Raw genomic sequence first — 21,517 nt, forward strand, 5'->3', positions numbered from 1 at the left:
AGACACAAAAAGACGTAACGGTATTGAGAGAAACACTTTAAGTACTTGCATCAGTGGAGTTATTCCCAACGAAGCAGCTTCATCGTTAACGCAGAAATGACAGACGAGGATCGACTTTATTGTTTTAATTTATCCTCAGTATTGCAGAGCCAAGTGCTGAACCTAGAAATAGTGTCAGATTCACTTTCATGACATCGCCCTCTCAGCAAATCGATGTTTAGTGACGAGGATTTGCTCACGAAACATCTGAAAGTGTGCAGAAAACACACCGACTGAAGCACAAAAATCTTTTTTTTAGCCGATTTAATTGTGTGCTGCTGCTGCACACATCAACAGTCGTGATGGAAGAAGGTTTGCATAGACGTGGTTTGTTACATTACACTGATCTATGATGAAACATGAGAAATATGAAGGTAAATGACATCAAAGTCAGGACATAAACAATGAATCTGGAGGAGATGTTAGGTACGACGACTAAATAACTGCTAAACAGTTAGAGACTTGATGTTTGTTCTTAGCCACCAAATGGTTTTACACAAACTATTCGGCACTATTTTACAAAGCCATAATATGGCCATGGTAGACAAAAGAAAAATTCCACCAAAAAACAAAAATTCATAGATTAATCTAAAAAAAAAATCTTGGAAAATTATGAGTTTGAAAATTTGCGAGAATTTATTTATTTAAATGAATCAAAGATTTTAAAAAAGCTCCAAGTGAAAAGTTTGCAATAAAAATTCTGAGATTAATCTAAAAAATTTTCTAAAAAAAAAGTTTGAAAAGTAAAAAAAAAAAAGAAAAAAAAAGGAAACTGTCTAAAATGTTCACATTTTGAAACAGAAATTCCCAAGTCCTTTCAAAAAAACTTTTGAGATTAATTTGAAAGTGTTAGTTTTTCTTGCAAATGTTTTTATTTTCAAACTCAAAATTTCCAAGTTTTTTCTTGCGAATTCTTAAAATTGATCTCAAAATTTATTAATTTGTTTCTTGTAAATATTTTACTTGAGATCAAAAATGTTCTCTTTTATTTTTCCAAAGAAAATTACTGAGATAAAGATCATAATTTCTGAATTTTTCAGTGGACATTTACTCTTTTTTTCCTACCTACAATGGCCCTGATTTGCCGTGTTATTCTCAACAGGTTCAGTGCCGTTTAACATATGCATAAAGATTACAGTACGAAACACTGAGTGTAAATAGATTAGAGCGTTAGATTTAAAACACACAAAGATCTTGTCCTTGTTAAACCACCGTTAGGCGTTTCACTCAGTACAAAGAGCTTTCCTCGTGAATCCATCGACTCAGTTTGTCCTCGCTTCTTTCTTTTTAACTCTTTTCATTTAATACTGTATGTCACTGAAAATAATTCAACCAAACAGACAATGAGTAAACTCAAAAGCAAAAGAAATGCATCAAGTTGGATGTGCAAAAAGTCCATCGTTCCAGTCCAACAGGTGTCTCTTCCTCTTAGAAAAATATTCAGATGAAAATAATAATTCATAATATACTATATTTGATTAAATTAACCTCCTTTGTACATAAATACACCCGAATTAGACGTTAATGCTACATTGGCACACCCTGGTACCTTGCAGTAGGTCCTCAAGGAAGTGATTTCAAACAGATGAGTGAATAACTTCAATGGTGCAAGTGAAAAAAAACCAAAATCCTTCATTGTTTAAGACTTTAAAATCACAGTCTCACTGGTTAATGAGCTCAAGTTGTGAAATATTGAAATTTAATTGGATAAAATGTACAATTTGTTCATTTGGATTGAAATTAATAGTATCTCTCTTTGCCCAACAAGTGCAAAAAAACATTTTCCTTTTTTAATATGAATAGAATTTCTCACAGACAGGAAACACCATAACAATGTTTCCTCTTTCCTTCAGTCTGTTTTGCAGTGCTGCTCCGAAGTTTGGCCTATTATGAATTCATTCTTTTAACTTAAAAACAAGATTTAGGTGCACAAATTTGAACTTCTTCTAAATGTTCTCCAAACTACAAAGAGCTGCAGAGAAATATTTGACATTTCTTCTTGGCATAAATGATAGAACTCAACTGAACCGATTGGTTTTACGCCACAAACGCCAATTTAACTGGCTTTATTCTCTCAAAAAGGCTTCTGGATCATAAACTGACAGCAAAACCAAAGTTTCACCCAGAGTTTCCAGTTTAAATGGATCATGATGCGAAAGCAACACTGAATATGCTGGATCATCAGCGCCACTCAGTAAAGATTGAGCGTTTCTGTCATGATAACCATTATGCTAGGAAGAGTCAATATTGCACTTCTTTATCTGTCAAGCACAGTGGTGGAAGCATTACGCTGTGGGCCACCAATGGTACTGATGGACAGACTAACAAAAAATAATAACCAGTTTCAAATTTATTTATTTCACCTTAAAACAACAGCTGGAACAAACAATGAAAACTGGTTTTCAAGTGACTAAATCAGGCTAGCATCAAGTTTTTAAAGTGATTTAAAATTAAAACTATTCTTAAAATTAGAGTCGGTTCAATAAATCAATTTTAGTTTTTCAAGATTTTGGAAAGTTTAGGAAAATCTGGATGGGTTTTCCCCCACCGACCCACTTGTGTTTCCATAGCAACGAGTGATGTCAACAGGTCCAAGGCGGCCATCTTGTTTCATAAGCGTATTTTACAGCTTTTATTTATTTGAATTCAGGTCAACTTTATGACAGAAAGTTAGAGCCAGATAAAGATTCTTTTTTTTTAATTACAAGTATAAAATTAGTCAAAATAATATGAGAATAGAGTTATAGTATTACCAGAATAAAGTCGTAATTAGGAGAATAAAGTCATACTTCTATACGATGAAAAGCAACAAAAAATGTGTTATATCCTGATAACTGGAGAGGATTTTTCCCTCATTAAAACAACTTTTTTCTTGTAATTCTAAGACATTTTTCTGGTAAAAATGTGTCTTTTTCAGGGAATGTTATGACTTTATTCATGTAAAAAAACAAAAGTTCTCGTAGCCTGGCCTTAATACTCACAGAAGGGATGACTGAAATAAAAGTCACTTTTATTATAATACTTTGTCATTTGTAATTTCTGTTTCAGAACATTTTTTATTAAATTTGGATCTGACATGAAAATATTCAGGCGTAATTTTGCCAAAAGGCATAAAAAAAAATGTATATCTTCTGTGAAGATTTAGAAGAAAATAAAGTATTTAATTTTAGAGGTGTTTCCCATAAGTTAATTTTAACCAAGTTCTCAAATTTGTGCACCTAAGTTTGATTTTTAAAACCTCTGTTTCCATTATTCCCCCTGAAAAACAAGCAAACGAAAGTTTCGGAGCGGCTCGGTGTTCGCCATCAGACGACATAAATAAAGTAACGGGTTTGGGAAGAACCACAGCGAGAGTTCAACACTAGTTTGAAATTACATTGAAAAAAAAAGAAGAAAAAAAAGCGAGCTGTCGGAGTCCACAACACATTTCACTAATCTACTAAGGCACACACACACTCACACACATTTACAAAGACAATAAATACATCCTCAACATCATAAAAAGCAATTTTGTCTTCAGTGCCTACGTTTGAGATGTTTTATCCCCCGTAATCCAGTGAAACACAACGTACGGAGTGTTAATCCTGTGAGCTGCAGCTAGATTTTAATTTTAATTAATTTAACACACTATGGCACCGCTTCTAAAGACTTCCTCGTGTTTCTGTAAGAACTGACATAGACAAAAAAAAGATAAAATAAATGTTTCTCAGCAAAAAACAAACAAACAAATTTAATCAGATTCACGCACTGCAAACACACTAAATCTTACCAAGTATTTTTTGTCTTGTTTCTAGACCAAATATCTCAGTACACTTGAAATGAGACAAAACTAAGTTAAAAATAACTTTTCACCAAGATAAAGGGGCTTTGGAGTGTTTTACCAGGACAAAAAGATGAGGACTAAGTCGTAATAACACAAGAACAAAGTCATAATAACACGAGAACAAAGTCGTAATAACACAAGAACAAAGTCATAATAACACGAGAACAAAGTCATAATAACACGAGAACAAAGTCATAATAACACAAGAACAAAGTCATAATAACACGAGAACAAAGTCATAATAACACAAGAACAAAGTCATAACATGAGAATAAAGTTGTATGAAAATAAAATCGTAGAATTACGAGAATAAATTCCTAATTTTACAAGCATAAAGTCGGAATAACATAATAAAGCTGTAATAATACGAGACTAAAGTGGTAATATTGTGACTTTATCCTTGTATCATTATGACTGTTATCATTTTAGGACTTTATGCTAATTTTTGTTATTATTTTCTTAGTGTCTGCCTAATATTTCAATGTTATAAGTGAAATAATATAAAAAAAATTCTCCTATTTCTTGCTGAAAAGTAACTTGTAAGCTAGTTTTGTTGTATTTCAAATGTACTTAGATATTTGCACTAAAGTTTAGACTAAGGATCGTTGGTAATACTTTGTGTTTTTGCAGTGCAGCCTGTGCTCCAGTTGTGTTGTTGGGGGCAGAAAAGCATTGAGAGGTAATCCGCCCCTCCAGGTGCTATTAAAACCATAATCCAGTCTTCATCATCTTCATCTCCATCAGTCTCTCAAATATATAAAGTCTCAGAAATGACACAGGAAGTCACCGCCTCTTAAATTAATCAGGTTTTTCTGTCCGTTTTTCCCTTCTTTTGTTTTTAAAACTATTGTGGGAAAAACTAGGCTGAATCTTTCGCCGCGGCCGTCGCTCCGTTCTCCTCCGCCCCTTTGTCCTTTTTCTTTCCTGCTTTCTTCTTCTCCTTTTCCTTCTTCGCTTTCTCCTTTTCAACTTTCTCCTTCTCTTTCTTCTCCCTCAGCTTTTTCTTCTCATCTTCCTTTTCCTTCTTCTTGTCTTCTTTGCTTTTCTTCTTCTTCTTTCCTTCGTCCTCTCCGGACACAGATGGGGTTGCTTCTTTTGGTGGTTGCGGTTGCGGCTGTGGCGGCGGCAGCGGCAGCGGTTGCAGCGGCGCGTTGTTGGCTGTCGGCGATGGGATTGTGGGAGTGATCTGCTCTGAAACGATCCTTGGCGACAGCGTGTTCGGCGGAGACGGCTGGATTTGTGCTGAGCTGCTCTCCGCGACTAAAGGGCTCTGGACGTGTGGCGTTGACGCCTTCGGAGCAGCGCCCGGAGGAATTGGCGGCTTCTGGCCCGACGATGAGGCAACAGGCGACTGACTCTCCGCCCCAGAAGGACCCGAGAAGGAGATTTTTTTAGGCTGGGAGAAGAAGGGAGCCCTGGATTTCCGGAAACCGGGCAGGGAGAGGAGGCTGGACGAGGCACGCAGCGGCCCCGGCGGCGGCACAGAGCTGCCCAGGAAGGAAAAACTGCCGCCTGAGCTGATGGACGACGCCCGGCGCTTATACTCAAAGATGGCTCTGGTGCCATGGAGCCGGCGGCCCGGTTTGTGGGTCAGCTCACCTCTGGACTCCTTCCACTTCCTCACCTGGACGCTGCACTCCTTCTCGATGAGCGCCTCGGTCACCGGCAGCATTATGATCTGAGCACAGACAGAGGAAGTGAGGCGTTTGAGACGAGGTGTCATCTGGAAAATGAGTCATTATACAAGTCTGTGTGCCTAAAAATAAGAAAACAGAACCAAAAATCCTACCAAGTAGACGAGTTTCTAGTGCAAATATTTTATTTATGACCATTATGACAGGAATTAAGGATGCAAATAACCAGTTATTAAATTAAAATAAGTAGCAAGTTCTAGTTCCACTTATTTTACTTAAATAAATACAAATATTATCACATTGTACAGTGATGAAGGGAATTAACACAAATATAATGTTATTTTTCGTTGCTTTCTCCTGCGTTACTATTACCATTATTAGTAGATTATTATTGTTATTTCTGGTTGTTCTTAATTGTATTTCTTCTTATATAGAACAGAATCTATAAGGTGTACATTGGCAAGGAGTTCATAATTATTCTCCCTGGTTGTTATTTACAATTATTATTATAATGAGTTAATATATTTTTTGTCAAGCTATGAGAATTAGTTTGTAATAATTTTGTTTATGTGAAATAATTTATTTGTTGGTTCTTTTTCACAGCATATTTAACAGGCATATGAATATCAAGGTTTTAGTTACATATTTCTGATAATTATTGAGTTGATAAGTAATATATTTTATTAAACTGTGCCAAGGGACATAGAATTAAATAAGTGTTTACTTCTTCCTGCTCCTTTTCAAACAGAAATGTCGTAGTAAACTAATTATTTTGTTCTTGGTCATGTATGCACATATTTCCTCTTGTCCTACTGACTGCTTGTTTTCTTGTTTTTGAAAACGTGTTTAAAATAAATACGTAAAATAAAAATGAAATGAACTTCTTAAATAGGTCTTGTTCTAAGTGAAGTAGTCTGCCCCTGGAACTAGAATTTGGTTGCTAGGTGACGGCCTGGGCTTGGCGAGGGTTGCTAGGTAACGACGCATTGCCAGTTGAAAGTGACATAAGTGAAAATAATCTGCCAAAGGAACTAGTACTTTTACATCAATATAAAGAAGTATTTACTGAAAACACCTTGATCTTACTAAAAAGTTACTTTTAAGTTAGTTTTGTCTTATTTCAAGTGTTATTATAAGATTAGGACTGAAACTAATGATTACTGTAGTTAGATATTATACTGTTGATTATTCAGATTTTTAAAATTTTACTTATTTAATCCTGACCAAGAGACAGCAACAAATACCACACTGAAAACTAAGCAGCTTAAAAACAGGGGAAAAATGTTGTTTTTAAATAAAGAGCTATGATTATTTATACAATATTAGAAATTAATTAAAATATACAAACGAGGGCGTGCCGTGGTGGCGTAGCGGTTAGCGCGACCCATATTTGGAGGCCTTGAGTCCTCAACGCGGCCGTCGCGGGTTCGACTCCCGGACCCAACGACATTTGCCGCATGTCTTCCCCCCTCTCCTTCCCTGTTTCCTGTCAGCCTACTGTCATATGGGGGACACTAGAGCCCACAAAAGACCCCCTGGAGGGGTAAAAAAAAAAAAAAATATATATATATATATATATACAAATGCACAAATACATTCTTTTTTGAATGAGTGAAAAATTAGATTAGCTCAAAATGCAATAACATAGCATTCATTAATATTATTATTTTTTATAAATTAACCAAATAATAATAGCAGAAGGTGCTTTGCCTAATAGAAGATTTTTTTTTACAAAATTTTAATCTTGTGAAGCTAAAACTACCACTCGAGTTTTAGGGAGCACATATTTCCAGATAAAGGGTTTCTTATTAACTTTAATTTAAAAAAAACATTAATAATCTTTGTACAGTTTTGACGCTCTGACAATGTTGCTCTTTCAGCAAACTGACTTTTTTAGAGTTTGTATGCTCTAGTTAACTAGTTACTAAATTAGTTGACGATTATTTCAATAACTGATTAATAGTTTCAGCCCTACACATGATATTTGCACCAGAAACTACACTATAAGTACTTGGTAATATTTTGCTTTTGCGGTGTGTAAAGTTCAGACAGAAACGCTCACCTCCTGCACCAGCACCTCCTCCCGGATGGTGTCGGGTGAGATGTTCCTGAGCCGCTCCATGGTTTCGTACATTCCCTGCAGTTCCCGGAGTTTATCCACAGAGCCCAGCATCTGCTTCAGCAGCACCAAGCCCACGCGAAATACTATCTTCACTCCTACAAGCACAGATAAAAAAACCCACATATTTCTCTCAAGATATGAGAAAGAAAAGTTAAATCTAGAGCAACGTTGCCAGGGCCATTTGTGGCTTATTTACTGCTCCGAGTACGTTGTTTTTTTTCAGCAGATTGCCTTTTATTGATTCTCTACAGTTAACGATTAATCGGTTACTAAATTAGATGACGATTATTTCAATAACTGATTAATCTAGATTAATCGTTTCAGTCAGGCTTGTCAGCTGCCTTTACATGTGTGATACAGAAACCAAGTGAAGTGAAAATTACGCCACCCGAGGAATTGTGGGTAGAAAATAATTACAAGCAAGCTCTTTTTTTCTTTCACCTATATTTTTGTGCAGCTTTGCGTAATTATCATTCTGAATATGTTTGTTTTTTTAACCAGATAGCCTGTTTTTTCCAAGTATGAATATTCCAGTTAACTATTAACCGATTACTAAATTAGTTGACCATTATTTCAATAATTGATTCATCTAGATTAATCTGATTAATCATTTTGTTCCTAAGTGGTTTGAGTTTTGTTTCTTATTGCAAAATTAAGATGAACTAAGCAAAACTGCCCTTTTTTTGTACAGTTTTAATTAGTTACCGCTCTGAATGTGTTTTTTTCACAGCAAATGGCCTATATTTTTGAGTCTGTATACTCCGGTTAACGATTAATCGATTACTAAATTAGTTGATGATTATTTCAATAGTCGATTAATTGCAATTAATCGTTCCTGTCCTAAATTTAAGTGTGCAAAAGAGGTAAAAATGAGTTGTACCTTCACAGAAAAACATGTCCCAGACACGCAGCACAGAGGACCACGGTAAGGTGCGTGAGAATATGCACATGAACCACTCTGTCATGTAGAGGATCGGATCAATCTTGAATTTCTTAAGGTGGCGGTACGCCATCGGACACGTGCGCCGCAGGAGAGAGAAAAAAATCTCGCCGTCCAGCTGAATCGCTTCCTACCAAACAGAAAGGGAAAGTTAACAATCCTGAGAAACGGAGAAAATAAAAACAGGTGGCTTCATTCGCTCACCAGGCCGGCGCTGTAGTAGCCAGGGAGATACTTTTCACAAATCTGGACCAGGCACCAGAAAGCTTGCTGCAAAACACAAAATTAAACATTATTTAAGTTTTCAGAAAGATACAGAAAACCTTTAAAGGTTACTACAATTCTCAACAAAATATTTAGATATTTTATATTTTCAGTTGCTATAAAGAGTATTTCAACACTTTGGGTGCTTAACACTGTTATTGCTTTACAAATAAATCAAATCAACAAAAATCTGCCATTTTTCACACACAAAAAAAAGACATCTTTACGTCAAAGTGAAAAACGTCTACAAAATAATGTCAATTAAAGAAAAACTAACATAGTAAAACTAACATGCAAAGAAGTCACAAGATAAATCTCTAAAGAATGTTCTCACTCAGCAATTTAAAAACCTAACAACATACAACTACAGCTAAAATTTTATGACAAATCTAAGTTTGAACTTTTTTACTTGTGCCAGTTTGTACAACAAAGTTTAAAAAAAAAACGTTTGTGGTTATGAGATGTAACTTTTTGTTAGGCTGAAGTTAAATAAATCTGAATATTCTGATGTACATGTGGCATAACTTCGCCGTAATTAAACCTCTATAAAACATTTCATTAACTTTGTACAAGTTATTACAGAATTAGCATATTTCTTTCCTAAATGAGACGATGGGGAAGCTCTAACCTCTGCAGGCATGTGCATGAGCAGCACTGCCGCCACGGGAGCCTGGGCCTGGCAGTAACCCTCATCAGGCCGGTACACCGTGTAGGCCTTCAGGATGCGGAATAAATCCTGTTGTCTGCCAAAACAAACACATTGAGAATGAAACTTTGTTCAAATACAAGCAGTTCTGAGGTTTTATGGTGAAAAATTTCTCTCTACTCTGGGAAAAAAAGCACTTTTCTTAATGTTTATGGACCATTTCTGCTTTAACCGCGTCGCCTTTGTGGAAAATGCTAAGCTACTTTTCAATTAAAGTTGCATATTTACCCGTGTCCGCCGCGCGCAGCAAACATCTCGTGAAAAGGAAACTGCCGGTGAAGATCTTTCTCGATGATATCCAGCCATTTAGCCTCACCTGGTTCTCTCTCCAGCTCCTGCAGGGAAAAATAAACAAAAACAAAACAAAACAAGAAATGTGTCATTTTATTCAGGGCTACAACTCAAGACATTTTTAGTAATCAACTATTCTGACGATTAATCGGATAACAAAAATTGGCACATACTCCAGATTCTCCATTTAAGCTATTTTTTATAGAATATCAAAAATTCACAAAAACATAAATAACACAATTAAATTCCTTCTTTTAAATAAGAAAATAAATATTTTATTGCCAAAAATGCAACATAGCTTTTAGTGAAGCTAAACAAAAACTTCTGTTGATTTTTTTTTTTTTTGGATTAAACAATTAACTGAATTCAAGGGTTTTTTTGGACCAGGTGAAACTAAAACTATTTAAATTTTGGATAAAACATTTTTACAGACTAAGAATTTTTTGTTTTAAGAGAAAATATGTTAATTTTTATACAATTTTGGCTTAATTACTTTGCTGTTCTTTCAACAAATGGTCATTTTTTGAGTTTGCATACTCTAGTTAATTAATCGATTACTAAATTAGTTGACAATTGTTTTAAAAAATTGATTAATCGAATTAATCGTTTCATCCCTAATTTATTCTTCATAATCTTTTGACTCCATGTAAATCCTGGAAAATGCATTATGAGGTTTTAGTCAAAGAAGTTCAAAAGATTTTTTTTATTTTTTTATTATTGCTTTCTTGGAACAAAAGAAGGAGTAAACCTTCAGACTGGGACAAAAAACAGAGCCGACAGAGAGGATTACTTGTTAAGAAGATTACATTTTGTTTGTGTCTGCAGCCATTTTGTACCTTTAGATTTAAAGCTCTCTACTCAGTCCAACTTTTAGTCACATATTGAAAAGAATCTATATTGACAGCTAGAAATGAAAAGCAAGGCTGCAACTAAAGATTAATCTATTCGTCTGACAATCGATTAAACGGATAAAAGATTTTTTGGCACATTCTGTCAATTTTTCATTTAAAAGTATTTTAATGTATTAGAAATACATTTTTGAAAATAACTAATTAAATTCCTTTTTTATATAAGAAAATAAAAATGTTTTTTCCTAAAATGCAACAACATGGCGTTCCTTTAATGCACCTTAAAAGAAAATACTTGAGACATCAACATGTGAAAAGTGCAGCTCTTTCTGCTTGACATCAATACAGTGTATACATGTCAATCGATTAGTAATTGGATGGCAAAAGATTCTTAATAGGAGTTTTTTTTCCACAGAATTTGAATCAATTGAAGCTAAAATTGTCACTTGGGGAGTTTTTGGTAGAATATATAAGGTTTTTATTTTATTTTTAATATTTTTTGTACAGCTTTGGCTTCATTACTGTTCTAAATGAGTCTGCATACTGCACTCAACGATTAATTGATTGTTGACAGTTATTTCAGTCATGGATTAATTATTTCATCGCTAAAGAAAAGGGTTTGATAATTAATTCTCCAAGGATTTAGAAGTTAAGAGTAAAAATCTAACATAAAAAGTTTAGATTTTAGGAATAAAAAAATAAAATGATTAATTTTACCTCAAATTTTCCAGGGTTTGCCTCCAGCAGCTCTTGGCTGTCGGACAGCAGCTGCCAGGCTTTAGATCTGAGGGAAGACGGGATTCCCTTCCTGCAGCGCAGCTTCACCTGAAATTCACACAAAGTTCACAATTTAAATGCATAAAAGGGTAAATTTTAAAATAAAATGTAAATCCTTCAGAAGAATTGCTGTTGTGTACCTTTTGGAAGTGATGTTTGACCCACTTGTCCCAGTGGCAGAACATGTCCAGCCATTTCATCTCCCTTTGTCTCGCAACTTCAACTCGAACGTCCTTTTCACTAAATAACAATAAAAAATATTTTACATAATATGACAAAACGTTATATTTTTTTTATTAAATTCTACACCTTTATTTTGTGCAGTGTTGATAATCGTTGCTTACTGATGCTGAAAACTCAAAATTCAGAAAAAGAAGGAATAAATCTCTGGCAAAAAGATTTTATTTTCAGATTAATCTCAGAAATTTTCTAGGGAAAACATGGACATTTCTGAGCTCCAAAGTCAAAAACTTGTGAGAAATAAAATCTTAAATTTTGATATTAATCTAGATAAACATTTAGAAATTTCTGAGCTTGAAAAGTCAAAAATTAGCTAGAAAAAAAACCCTCACATTTTGAGGTTGAGCTAAGAAATTTTCTTGAAAATTTTAGAAAATTTCTAAGTTTGAAAAGTTAGTTATTTGCAATAAAAAAAACTATTTGTTAGATTAATTTCATAAATTATTTTTTTAGGAAAACCTTGGAAATTTCTCCATTTGAAAAGTCAGAAATTTGCTAGAAAAAAATCAGAAATTTTTAGATTAATTTCAGAAATTTTCTAGAAAAAAAAACAACTTTGAAATTTCTGAGATTGAAATGTCAAAAAATTCAGACTTCTGAAACACAAAAATCTGAGTTTTTTTCTCAAAATTTTCTGAAATTAATCTCAAAATTTGTGAGTTTTTTGGCAGAAATCTACTTTATCTTTTTTGTCTGCAATAGCCAGAATTAAAAGAAACAAAATAGCTAAAATTATTTAACTAAATGTGTGATAAATCTATTTATTATATGGGTTAACTTAAAAATATTGAATTTGTTCTCCATTTTTAAATTTACTGAGATGTACCTGCAATAGTGGAAGTATTCAGTCACAAAGTAGCACAAGCAGAGCAGAAAATTACATCTAAAAGCCTAAATTATTTATCAGCGGAAGTGCAATAAGTCTGACAGATAAACAGAAGCCAGTCTGAGCAGAAAATAGGAAGAGAGATGATGGGTGTGTGTGTGTGTGTGTGTGTGTGTGATACCACAGAAACACACACAGTCAGAACAGACTGAGTCAGAAAAACGCTCTCAGCACTATTTGAGTCAAACCAGAGGAGAGATAAAGGACAGAGATATGTTTAGTGCCACAGAAAGGAAAAGGAGCAAACACAAGACGATCTGATAATTCTAATAAATGCATGGAATCAATAAAAAATGTACAGATTTTATTTATTAAGAAAAAAGCTCACTCATGTAATAATTTTCCCATAATAACTACTTGTGCAAACAACAACTGCCATCAAAACACTAAAATCACAAAGCTGATTTTAGTGTTTTCTTGCTGTCCTGGTTCCCAGCTTTCAAAAAGTGTTTTCACACCTGATCGATTGGTGGACTTGGTTTGATTTGGGGAGGAAAAATGCAACATTTTAGGATTGAAACCGACGATCATGTGAGTCATGATTATTCTGACGATTCATTTAACCACTATTGCTTTTTTATACAATTTTAGAAATATACATTAAACAGATAAGTTCCTTTTATAAATACGAAAATTTATGTTTTATTGCCTGAAATGCAATAACATAGCATTCCTTTAATGAATGGTTGATCATTTCTAGCTGCAGCTATAAAATACTTCCAATATCAACATGTGAAAATCTCAGATCCTTTCTGATAGACTTAACCTTAAAACAGCATAGAGCTGATCTGTTGATAATTTTTTTAAGATTAACTGATAGCAAAAGGTGCACTGAACGATTAATCAATAACTCAATTAGTTGATGACTAATCTGATTAATCGTTTCAGCCTTACTACATTTGTTACATTTTCAGCTGCTGCTGTTCTCTTTCACACTGCTGTGTCAAATAAGCCAAATGTTTTAACAAACCTGTTCCCCTCCTCGCCTGTGGGGGCGCCGCATTAAAACCTAAGGCAGGAAACGACACAAAAACCTCTGAAGACACTGAGCAACTTCCTTTTTCATGAAATGTAAACAAAAATGGAGTGGTGTCAGATTTTGGCCGTTGTAGGATCTCATTTTGTTGCCAATTCTCCCCCTACAGATAAACTCTCGTGTTTGTTTTGGTTGCATTTACCCAGAATGCCTTGCGTTGTAGTCAATGCCATTCACATATACATTCAAACCATTTCAGAGTTCACTTCAACCAAACTGAGATCTAGATTTTTAGGTGGACCAGAGTTTGTTTTTTTTTTGGTCCGAGTCAGAGTTCGATTTCGCTTTCACAACTCAGTTAACGAACCGGACTTTCTACGTAAACGGACTGGAGTTTAATTAAAGTGAACTAAGTAAAGCTGAGCGTATTCACAGGCATGGTTTTGGTTCAGTTGAAGGCGGTTGGAATGCAAACGTGAACGCTAAGCAGCCCAGAGACCACTCCAAGAGCAGAAAGTGGACTAAATCGCAGGGCTTTCTGGGTAAATACAACCAAAACCAATGCGCTAGTGTAGCGCTAGCATGAGAAATGGCTCAGTCTTTTACTAAAGACAAAGGAGAAATCTTATAACTTCTAAAATCTGACGCTACTCCATTTTTGTTTACATTTTGTGAAGAAGTTGCGTGCTTTCATGTTGTTTTCTTCGGTGGATCTTGGTGCAGCGCCCCAACAGGTGAGGAGGGGAACAAGTATCTCAGTGAAAGTGAAATCTGAAACAGAACAGCTGAAAATGTAACAAATGGTTCAACAAACTGAACCAAGATTACCAAACTACCAGGTTTGAAAGTCTCTGCGTCTAACCCTATTCTCCAAACTGAGATCTATGTGAACAAACAAAATATTTGATCATATGAGAAGCAGACGATCAAATATAAGGAAATGGAGTGTTAGTAGTGACATACCCTCCGTCGCTGTACTGATTGCCACCCAGGAATCCGTACTTATCGGTGCGTCTCAAGGTGAGCCCGTTGATCTCAGAGTCTGAGCCCACAGAGCTCCCGTCTTCTCCCAATCCGGACAGCGACTCCAGCGTTCCAGACATCAGGCTGGCCGAGTCCAGGTAGCTTAGTGTGTCCGGGGCCGGTTTTGGCTTGGGGTTAAATAGCGGGCCGGCTGGCTCTTGGATCACAGGCACAGTAGGGCTCGACGGCGCCTCTCTGGTGGACGTAGTCGGCAGTTCTTCAACGACTGGATCCGGGTTTGGGGACGGCGGCGGCTCATTTTGAGGTTCTTGTGCTTGTTGTGGCGGCTGAGGTTTCTCCTCATCGTTAGTCGATGATGTTGTAGGGTTGAAATCTGCACTCATTTGCGGCTGAGCGACGTCAACGATGGGGTTTGAGTTAGAGGAAACATGGATGCTTGGGTACAGATTGGGACCGGGGTTTAAATCCGGAGATAACGGTTCCTGCGTGGTTTTTATCTGGGCTGCAGGTTGGGAAAAACCAGACTCTGTAACAGACTGGCCACCGGTCGCCGTTTCCTGTTTCTTCCCTGCTGGCTCCTCCGTCTCAGGTTGAGCAGTCGAGGTCGAACTTCTTGAAAGTGCTGAGTTTCCAGTCAAAGCTTTGTCGTTGTAGAGGGAAGACTTCGGCAGAGGCAGCTCATTCACAGAGTCGGGGCAGCTGGAAGCTGGAGCGGCACTGGGGTCGCCCAGCGGAGGTGGAGAAGGAGGCAAAGTGGACAGCTCAGCCATGGCTCCAATCTCAGGTCTCTGGGACAAAATAAGAGAAAATAAATTACAAAAAACATACAAAATGGTTTGGCAATAAGTTGATTTAATTAATCAATCAAATTTTTGGTGTTTGAAGATTTAATTTTTGGAGAATCTGGATTCTTTTTCACCATTACACCCATTGATTTATATATTTCAGCACGCCCAAGGCGGCCATCTTGTTTTTTTACAGATTTAATTTATCACTGTTTTGAATTCAAGTAAATTCTACAAAAAATATTGGGTCAAGCTACGTTTTTTATGCAAAAAAAAAAGTCATAATATTACAAAAACACATTCACAGCAATAAGAGAATAAAGTCATACGACAATAAAGTTGAAATAATAGACAAAAGTCTTAATATTACCAGAATAAAATGGTAATATTAGAATTTCAGCACAAAAATTAACAAATTTTATTTTACTAAAGCTTTTTTCTCATTAAAACTAATTTCTCATAATTTGAAGATGTGCCTGTGGTAAAATTGCGTCTTTATTGTGATAATATTCTCATAATTAAACCAAAATTCTTGTAATACTCCATCATACAACTCGCAAAAGGGGCTGATTGAAATAAGACACTTTTTGAAAAAAAATTTAATTTCTTTCTTAGAAAAAAAAAGATTAAAATCAGATTCGGTATAAAAAATAATTAGATTTTATTTAGTTACAGTGGTTTAAATAAGTATAGAAACACCAAATAAATAAATGTTGCTTTTCAGCAAGAATCACTTGAAACTAAAGTACATGATGGTAAAAAGCAATTAGAAATGAATAATTGAGTTGTTTTCCCATCTGGCTTCATTCAATAAGTGATTCATTTCTGGCTCAGATTCGCACTAAAATTACAACAAGTGAGTAGGCTGGACTTCCTGTTTTTCTTAAAACAATACCAACAAGCTGGTTGAGCCTCTTTAACAGCATGCATGGATTTTTAACCCAAGCCATGACTAAATCTGGAGTTTTTTCCAATAAGAAGTGTTGTGTAAAATGCAGTGACCAACTTCAAGTAGAAATTGAAATTCTAGGTAGTAGAAATTACGAAGTGTCAAACAAATTGTCCCAAAAATTATTGCAAAAAACAATAATATTGTCATTTTGAGGCAATTTTGACCTCATATCATAACAATAATAGATAAAAGATGAGAAAAAAACTTTTAAAATGAAGTATGAAGTCTCTGTAACAAAAATTGTGTTTAAAAAAAATTATTCAGCTTAGACAGGGAAAACAGGCAAAAGGGGCAGGTAGTGTAAAATCAAAATGGCGGCTTTTCAGCAATATTAGTGGGAAATAACTAACAAATGTTTTCCAAATGGATATTAGTGTGCTCATTTTAAATTAATTAATCATGCGATTAATTAATTAATTTTGTTACAGAAAGATATTAAGTGCTGACTTATATACAGAAGAGTTTTGTGAAAAACATTAACAGCAGAAGTACGAATACTTGCACAAGTTTAGCATTTTCTTCACTGAAGAAATTTACATAAATTAAAGGTTTGTGGGTTTTTTCACATTTTAGAGTGAGATTATGCAACTTTAATACAGCTTTAGTTTATTTGAAGGCATTTTATACATCTTTATTTGCTAACGATAGCTACCTACACTAATTTACAAACAATAGAGGCTTTGAGCTGCATTTCCTTTTCTGCTAAACCAGCTGAATTTACGAGTTAAAAGGAACTTCTCATGGAAGTAGAATGAAAGCGTAAATAATCTCAAAAACAAAAGAAAATTCTAATTTATAAGAACTCTAAGAAAGAAAAATAACCAAAAATCTTGAGTAACAATGTTTGGTTACTTATGTTCATTTATTAATGTTAATTAAATGGGAAGGTTGACATAGCAACAGAAAGAAGGTAAACTAGTTGTTTTTACATGCTTGACCAAAGCTTGTGAAGCTATTAGTATATTTAAATGTGTTTACTGGTGCATAGATAACAAATAAATTTGTAATTCAGCACATCTATGCCTGTGTTTTAAAAAAAAGAAACATTTAAGTCAATTGAGCTGATTTTTTGTTTTCTATTGGTATCAGCCGATACCAAACCTCAGATATCAGTATCGGAAGTGAAAAAATGGATATTTAAATGTTTTGTTATTTGCATGTTTTCACTCTCAATATGAACTATTTTTAGTAGATTAAAAAAAGAAATCTTTCGTTGTCAGGCTGCTATTGGTAACTTGACACACACCTTAGGTCATGTGTTCAGCTTCACTCATTCTGGAGCTTTTGGGGGAAAAAAGGGGATCCAGAACCTCTTATTGCCATCATCGGGGTCTCCAGTGCTTTGCAACCAGCCACTAAAATTGAGAAAATGGCTGTTTTGTTTGGTACGGCGATTGCTAAAAGGTTGATTTTGAGATTTTGCAAAAAGGAGTCTGTGCCCACATTTGATTTGTGGTTGGGAGAACTAGCAAATACTCTGCATCTGGAAAGACTGAGATATTACAATGAAGATAAAGTCAGTGTGTTTGAGAAAATATGGGACCCTGTACTAAAATTCCTTCAATGAAAAAGTGTCAATGACAGACCCGTCACTGCTTAATGCCCCGTATAACTCTCCTTTTTTTCATGCTTCTGGAGAGGTTTGGATCAATTTGTGGTGTTTTTATCATGTTGTCCTGACTGTGTAAGTGTTTTATGATGTGCCATTTTGTGCGGGAAAAGGATGGGTGGGAATTTGATCTGTTATGTTAATCTATGTATGTCCATTTGGAAAAATTGTATTTAAAAAAGAAATCTTAAATCAAGTTTAATTTTATATTTATAAATAAGAAAAAAGGTTTATGGTTAAAGACACAGATATGTAAAGCAGTTAAAAACAGGTGGGAAGAGTATCCATAAATTGTATTTATGGTAAAAAGTCTACTCAAGAATTGAGTAACTGATGAAATTATCAATCATTTAATATTTAAAAATTACTTAATGAGATAGACCCAAATATAAAGTTAAGTGGTAATTTTGGTATTTTAAACACCAAAATAACAATAATTCATATAATTAACAAAAGATAAAACTAAAATTTTTCCAAATCAGTTTCTTTCAATAAGAAAAACTCATGAAACTCTAAAAAAAAACAGCAGGTGAGTGTCTGTGTCTGGTGAATTTTTGATTAAAACATGTTTGTTTTTCATTCAGTGGGTAATAATTACAGGTAAATGTAACTAGTGACTACCCAGCTCTGGTTAAAAACAATAGAGATACTAATATAGTAAGTTAGGTTCTTCATACTCAGATGCTTAAAAGAAAATGCAATAAATAAAGCTGCACAGTGGCTATAATTTATAGATGACCTAGTATGAGAGCATGCAACCTCAACAAAGAGTCCGGACCACCATAGTGATCCAGTACTTTGCTGAGAAAGCAGCTTCATAAATGTTGTGGTTGTCCCACGCAGCTAGCGGTAAGGCGCCTCAGCAGCAGCAGCAGCAGCAAATAGCAACGCCGTCTTTGTTGTCATATCCTCTCTGAAGGCCAGAGCGACTCAACTTCCCGATTCGGGGCTAATGGTTTACTAATAGCTGATAGTTAACACCCTCATTGCCTGACGAGGCCCTGAGCGAGCAGCGTCCACGGCCTCGCCCTGCCCAGCGCCCCGGTCAGACGCAACTTCACCTCCGCCATTCAACTCACCAACAACCGGCGTGTCACTGCGGTCCGTCCGCCTGGATAGCCAGGGGGTTGCTGAGGCCACCTTTCCCCGCCACAGCTCCGGTTTCAGCAAAAACTATTGCGTTTGCAGAGAATACGAACAGGCCAGTCCCCGGATTGGAACCGCTACACGGGCAGAGCAGTAAGAGGAGCAACCGTCCGGCTAACTTAGCTTATATTAGCCTAATGTAGCTATTAGCATTACGGCTGTTAGTGTCCTGTTTCACTTAGCCTGGCTGGCTAAACGTCTCAGAAAGATTTGCGGAATTACTGCATGTACCCCCATTAAATAAAAGCGACCGGTTAGGTAAAACGTTTACATTCTGAATTAAAAAACACGCTATGTGTCATAAATTTATCCTGGCACAGCCGCAGGGTGCATCCATCCAACACGAACAGCATTTCCGACTGACAGCTGCGTGCGGGTTCTGGTGAATGTAGACGGGCGCGCACACGAGATGTAGCCTCCCTTCCGTACACAACCACTTTGACCGCAACTGTCTATTGAAAGAACGTCAAATATAAAATTTTCCCCCGGTGTAATTGCTAAAAGTGATTCACTAACAATATGAGATATAATTTAATCCAAAAATTCAGTTAAATAAATAAAACAGCGGTTGCGCTTCTCTCAAATAATTTATATGGATTTTGACCACTAGATGGAGCTATTATCATATTATTAAGAAGCCCAAATCCATTGAAACGCTTTTGTGATAAACCAAAACACAAGTCCATACAAGAAAACCTTAACAATTTTCTTTTATTTATGTTAGTTTCAGGAGAGGATACAATTATCCCAGTAATTCTGTCTGTGTCACAGCCACTTTATAAGTAATTGCTAATTTTAGTCTGCCATCTACTGGCCCAGTAATTCCATATTTAATCCTTTTTATTTCCTAAACAGGACCAAAACTGAGCTGCTGCTGCTGCTGCTCAATCAATCAAAATGCCTGGTTACCAAACTTTCCAGCCTCTGGCCAGCAAAATAAAACTTTAAGAGGCCAGTGAAACCCAAACCTTGGTGGAGGATAAAAGCATTTTTGCAGAGTTAGTTAAAACCTGTTGCAATGGCAACTCAATCAACATCAACAATCAATATGTTATTTTGATCAATTCAAGACCTGTTTTTTATTTTTATTTTTTTACTCTATTAAATGCAGATGCTTTTTTGTTCTATGTTATATTGTCTTCTCAAAGCCATCGTCGGTGGTCGTTGCAATTATTCAGTTATTCCCTCACACTAAGCCTGGATGTGCTTGAGGTTTCTCTCCACTGCCACCACATGGTCGTCATTCAATGACTCATTAAGCTGACTGGGATTTCTAACTTTGATTAAAAGGCAATATAAACTGACTCAAACTCTTAAAAATCAGGGATCAGATGGGACTGGCTCATCAAAAGTCTACATCACTGGATGGTGTTGGTATAAATAAATTCACTTTATCTGATTTAGGCATTTGGTATAATTTAAATAAACTGAACTGGCTTTGGAGGTCCCATCATCTCCAGACTTTTCTCACTAATTTACCAAAACTAAGTAAGTATTTGTCATATTCTCGCCTTTATGGGCACACAGAGTTACTTAAACATTATTGGATGATTTACATTCAAAGTTTCAAACTACTAATGTGGATTTCTTTAGCTTCAATTAGGTATGTAACATTGCTAGTAAGCCATTTTAATAGGGGAACATTTTGCCATTTACTGTCTATTTCCTACACCATTTAAGCACATCTCTTTGGAGGAATCAATTAAAATGATTTTAAACAGAATTTTTGCAGCGGTCTAGAGAGTGTTTCACATATCACTTATGGATTCTGACTTTAATTTATGGATTAAATGAAGACAATATGTTTTCATGTATTCTTAAATGGAAAACACGTCCCTGAAATCATATTTTAAATCCTTTCAGCCCTGCTAGTCTTCAAACAGAACGTGAATATTTATTTCCATCCATCTCACTTTTCTATTTTGGTTACAGTTGCTATGGAAATCCTCAGGAACTGGGGGACTCCCTGCAAACATTATGACCAATTCTCTGCCCAGAAACTCCCTTTCACTTTGGCTTAGTTAAACTGGCAAAATGTAATCCAGCTGGATCTTGTGGCAAGTTTCTACAAGACCAAAATGGGAGTTGGTCCTATGCATAAGAAAATTATGTAAGCGCATAACACACTGCCTTGTTTCCAGAGAAACAATGGAAATGAAAACAACATTGTTACTGGGTGGAAAGGAAACATGTGGGACATAGAAACAAACAAAAAAAACAAAGAAATGAACAAATAAAAACGCTGTTTTTATTTACCAAAAACCACCCATGAATAATATCCATAAAGTTGGAAAAAAAACTAAAAACAATGGCGCACATGAAGAATAAATTACTCTTTATTTATAATTATAAAAAGATTACTAAAACAAAAACAATTTTGAATATGATGTTAAATAAAATATATTTACTACACATTTACAAAATAAACAATGGTTGTTTTTTCTTTTGGTCATAACATATAAACTAAGAATAAAGGAGACCAAAAAGAAATGTCA

General features: G+C 35.4%; 1 protein-coding gene across 1 annotated transcript; it reads right to left on the reverse strand.

The window, feature by feature from the left end:
* Positions 1-1,011: 1,011 nt before the first annotated feature.
* On the reverse strand, positions 1,012-19,389 carry tbc1d10b (TBC1 domain family, member 10b). Its single transcript, XM_028042637.1, has 10 exons — positions 18,956-19,389; positions 14,510-15,318; positions 11,585-11,684; positions 11,385-11,492; positions 9,757-9,863; positions 9,451-9,565; positions 8,763-8,828; positions 8,499-8,688; positions 7,559-7,713; positions 1,012-5,540 (listed from the first exon to the last, which is right to left on the reverse strand). The coding sequence occupies exons 2-10, from the start codon at positions 15,298-15,300 to the stop codon at positions 4,722-4,724; spliced, it is 2,451 nt and encodes an 816-aa protein (XP_027898438.1). The 5' UTR covers positions 15,301-15,318; positions 18,956-19,389; the 3' UTR covers positions 1,012-4,721.
* Between the last annotated feature and the right edge of the window lie 2,128 nt (positions 19,390-21,517).

Source organism: Xiphophorus couchianus, chromosome 16, assembly GCF_001444195.1.
Source record: "Xiphophorus couchianus chromosome 16, X_couchianus-1.0, whole genome shotgun sequence".
In the NCBI taxonomy this organism is placed as follows: Eukaryota; Metazoa; Chordata; class Actinopteri; order Cyprinodontiformes; family Poeciliidae; genus Xiphophorus; species Xiphophorus couchianus.

Coding starts and splice junctions, on each gene's coding strand:
- tbc1d10b (XM_028042637.1), bottom strand. CDS start 15,300: ATGGCTGAGCTGTCCACTTTGCCTCCTTCTCCACCTCCGCTGGGCGAC. Junction 9,566..9,756: donor GCTGCGCGCGGCGGACACGG/GTAAATATGCAA, acceptor TTGTTTTGGCAG/ACAACAGGATTTATTCCGCA. Junction 8,829..9,450: donor TCATGCACATGCCTGCAGAG/GTTAGAGCTTCC, acceptor TGTGTTTTGCAG/CAAGCTTTCTGGTGCCTGGT.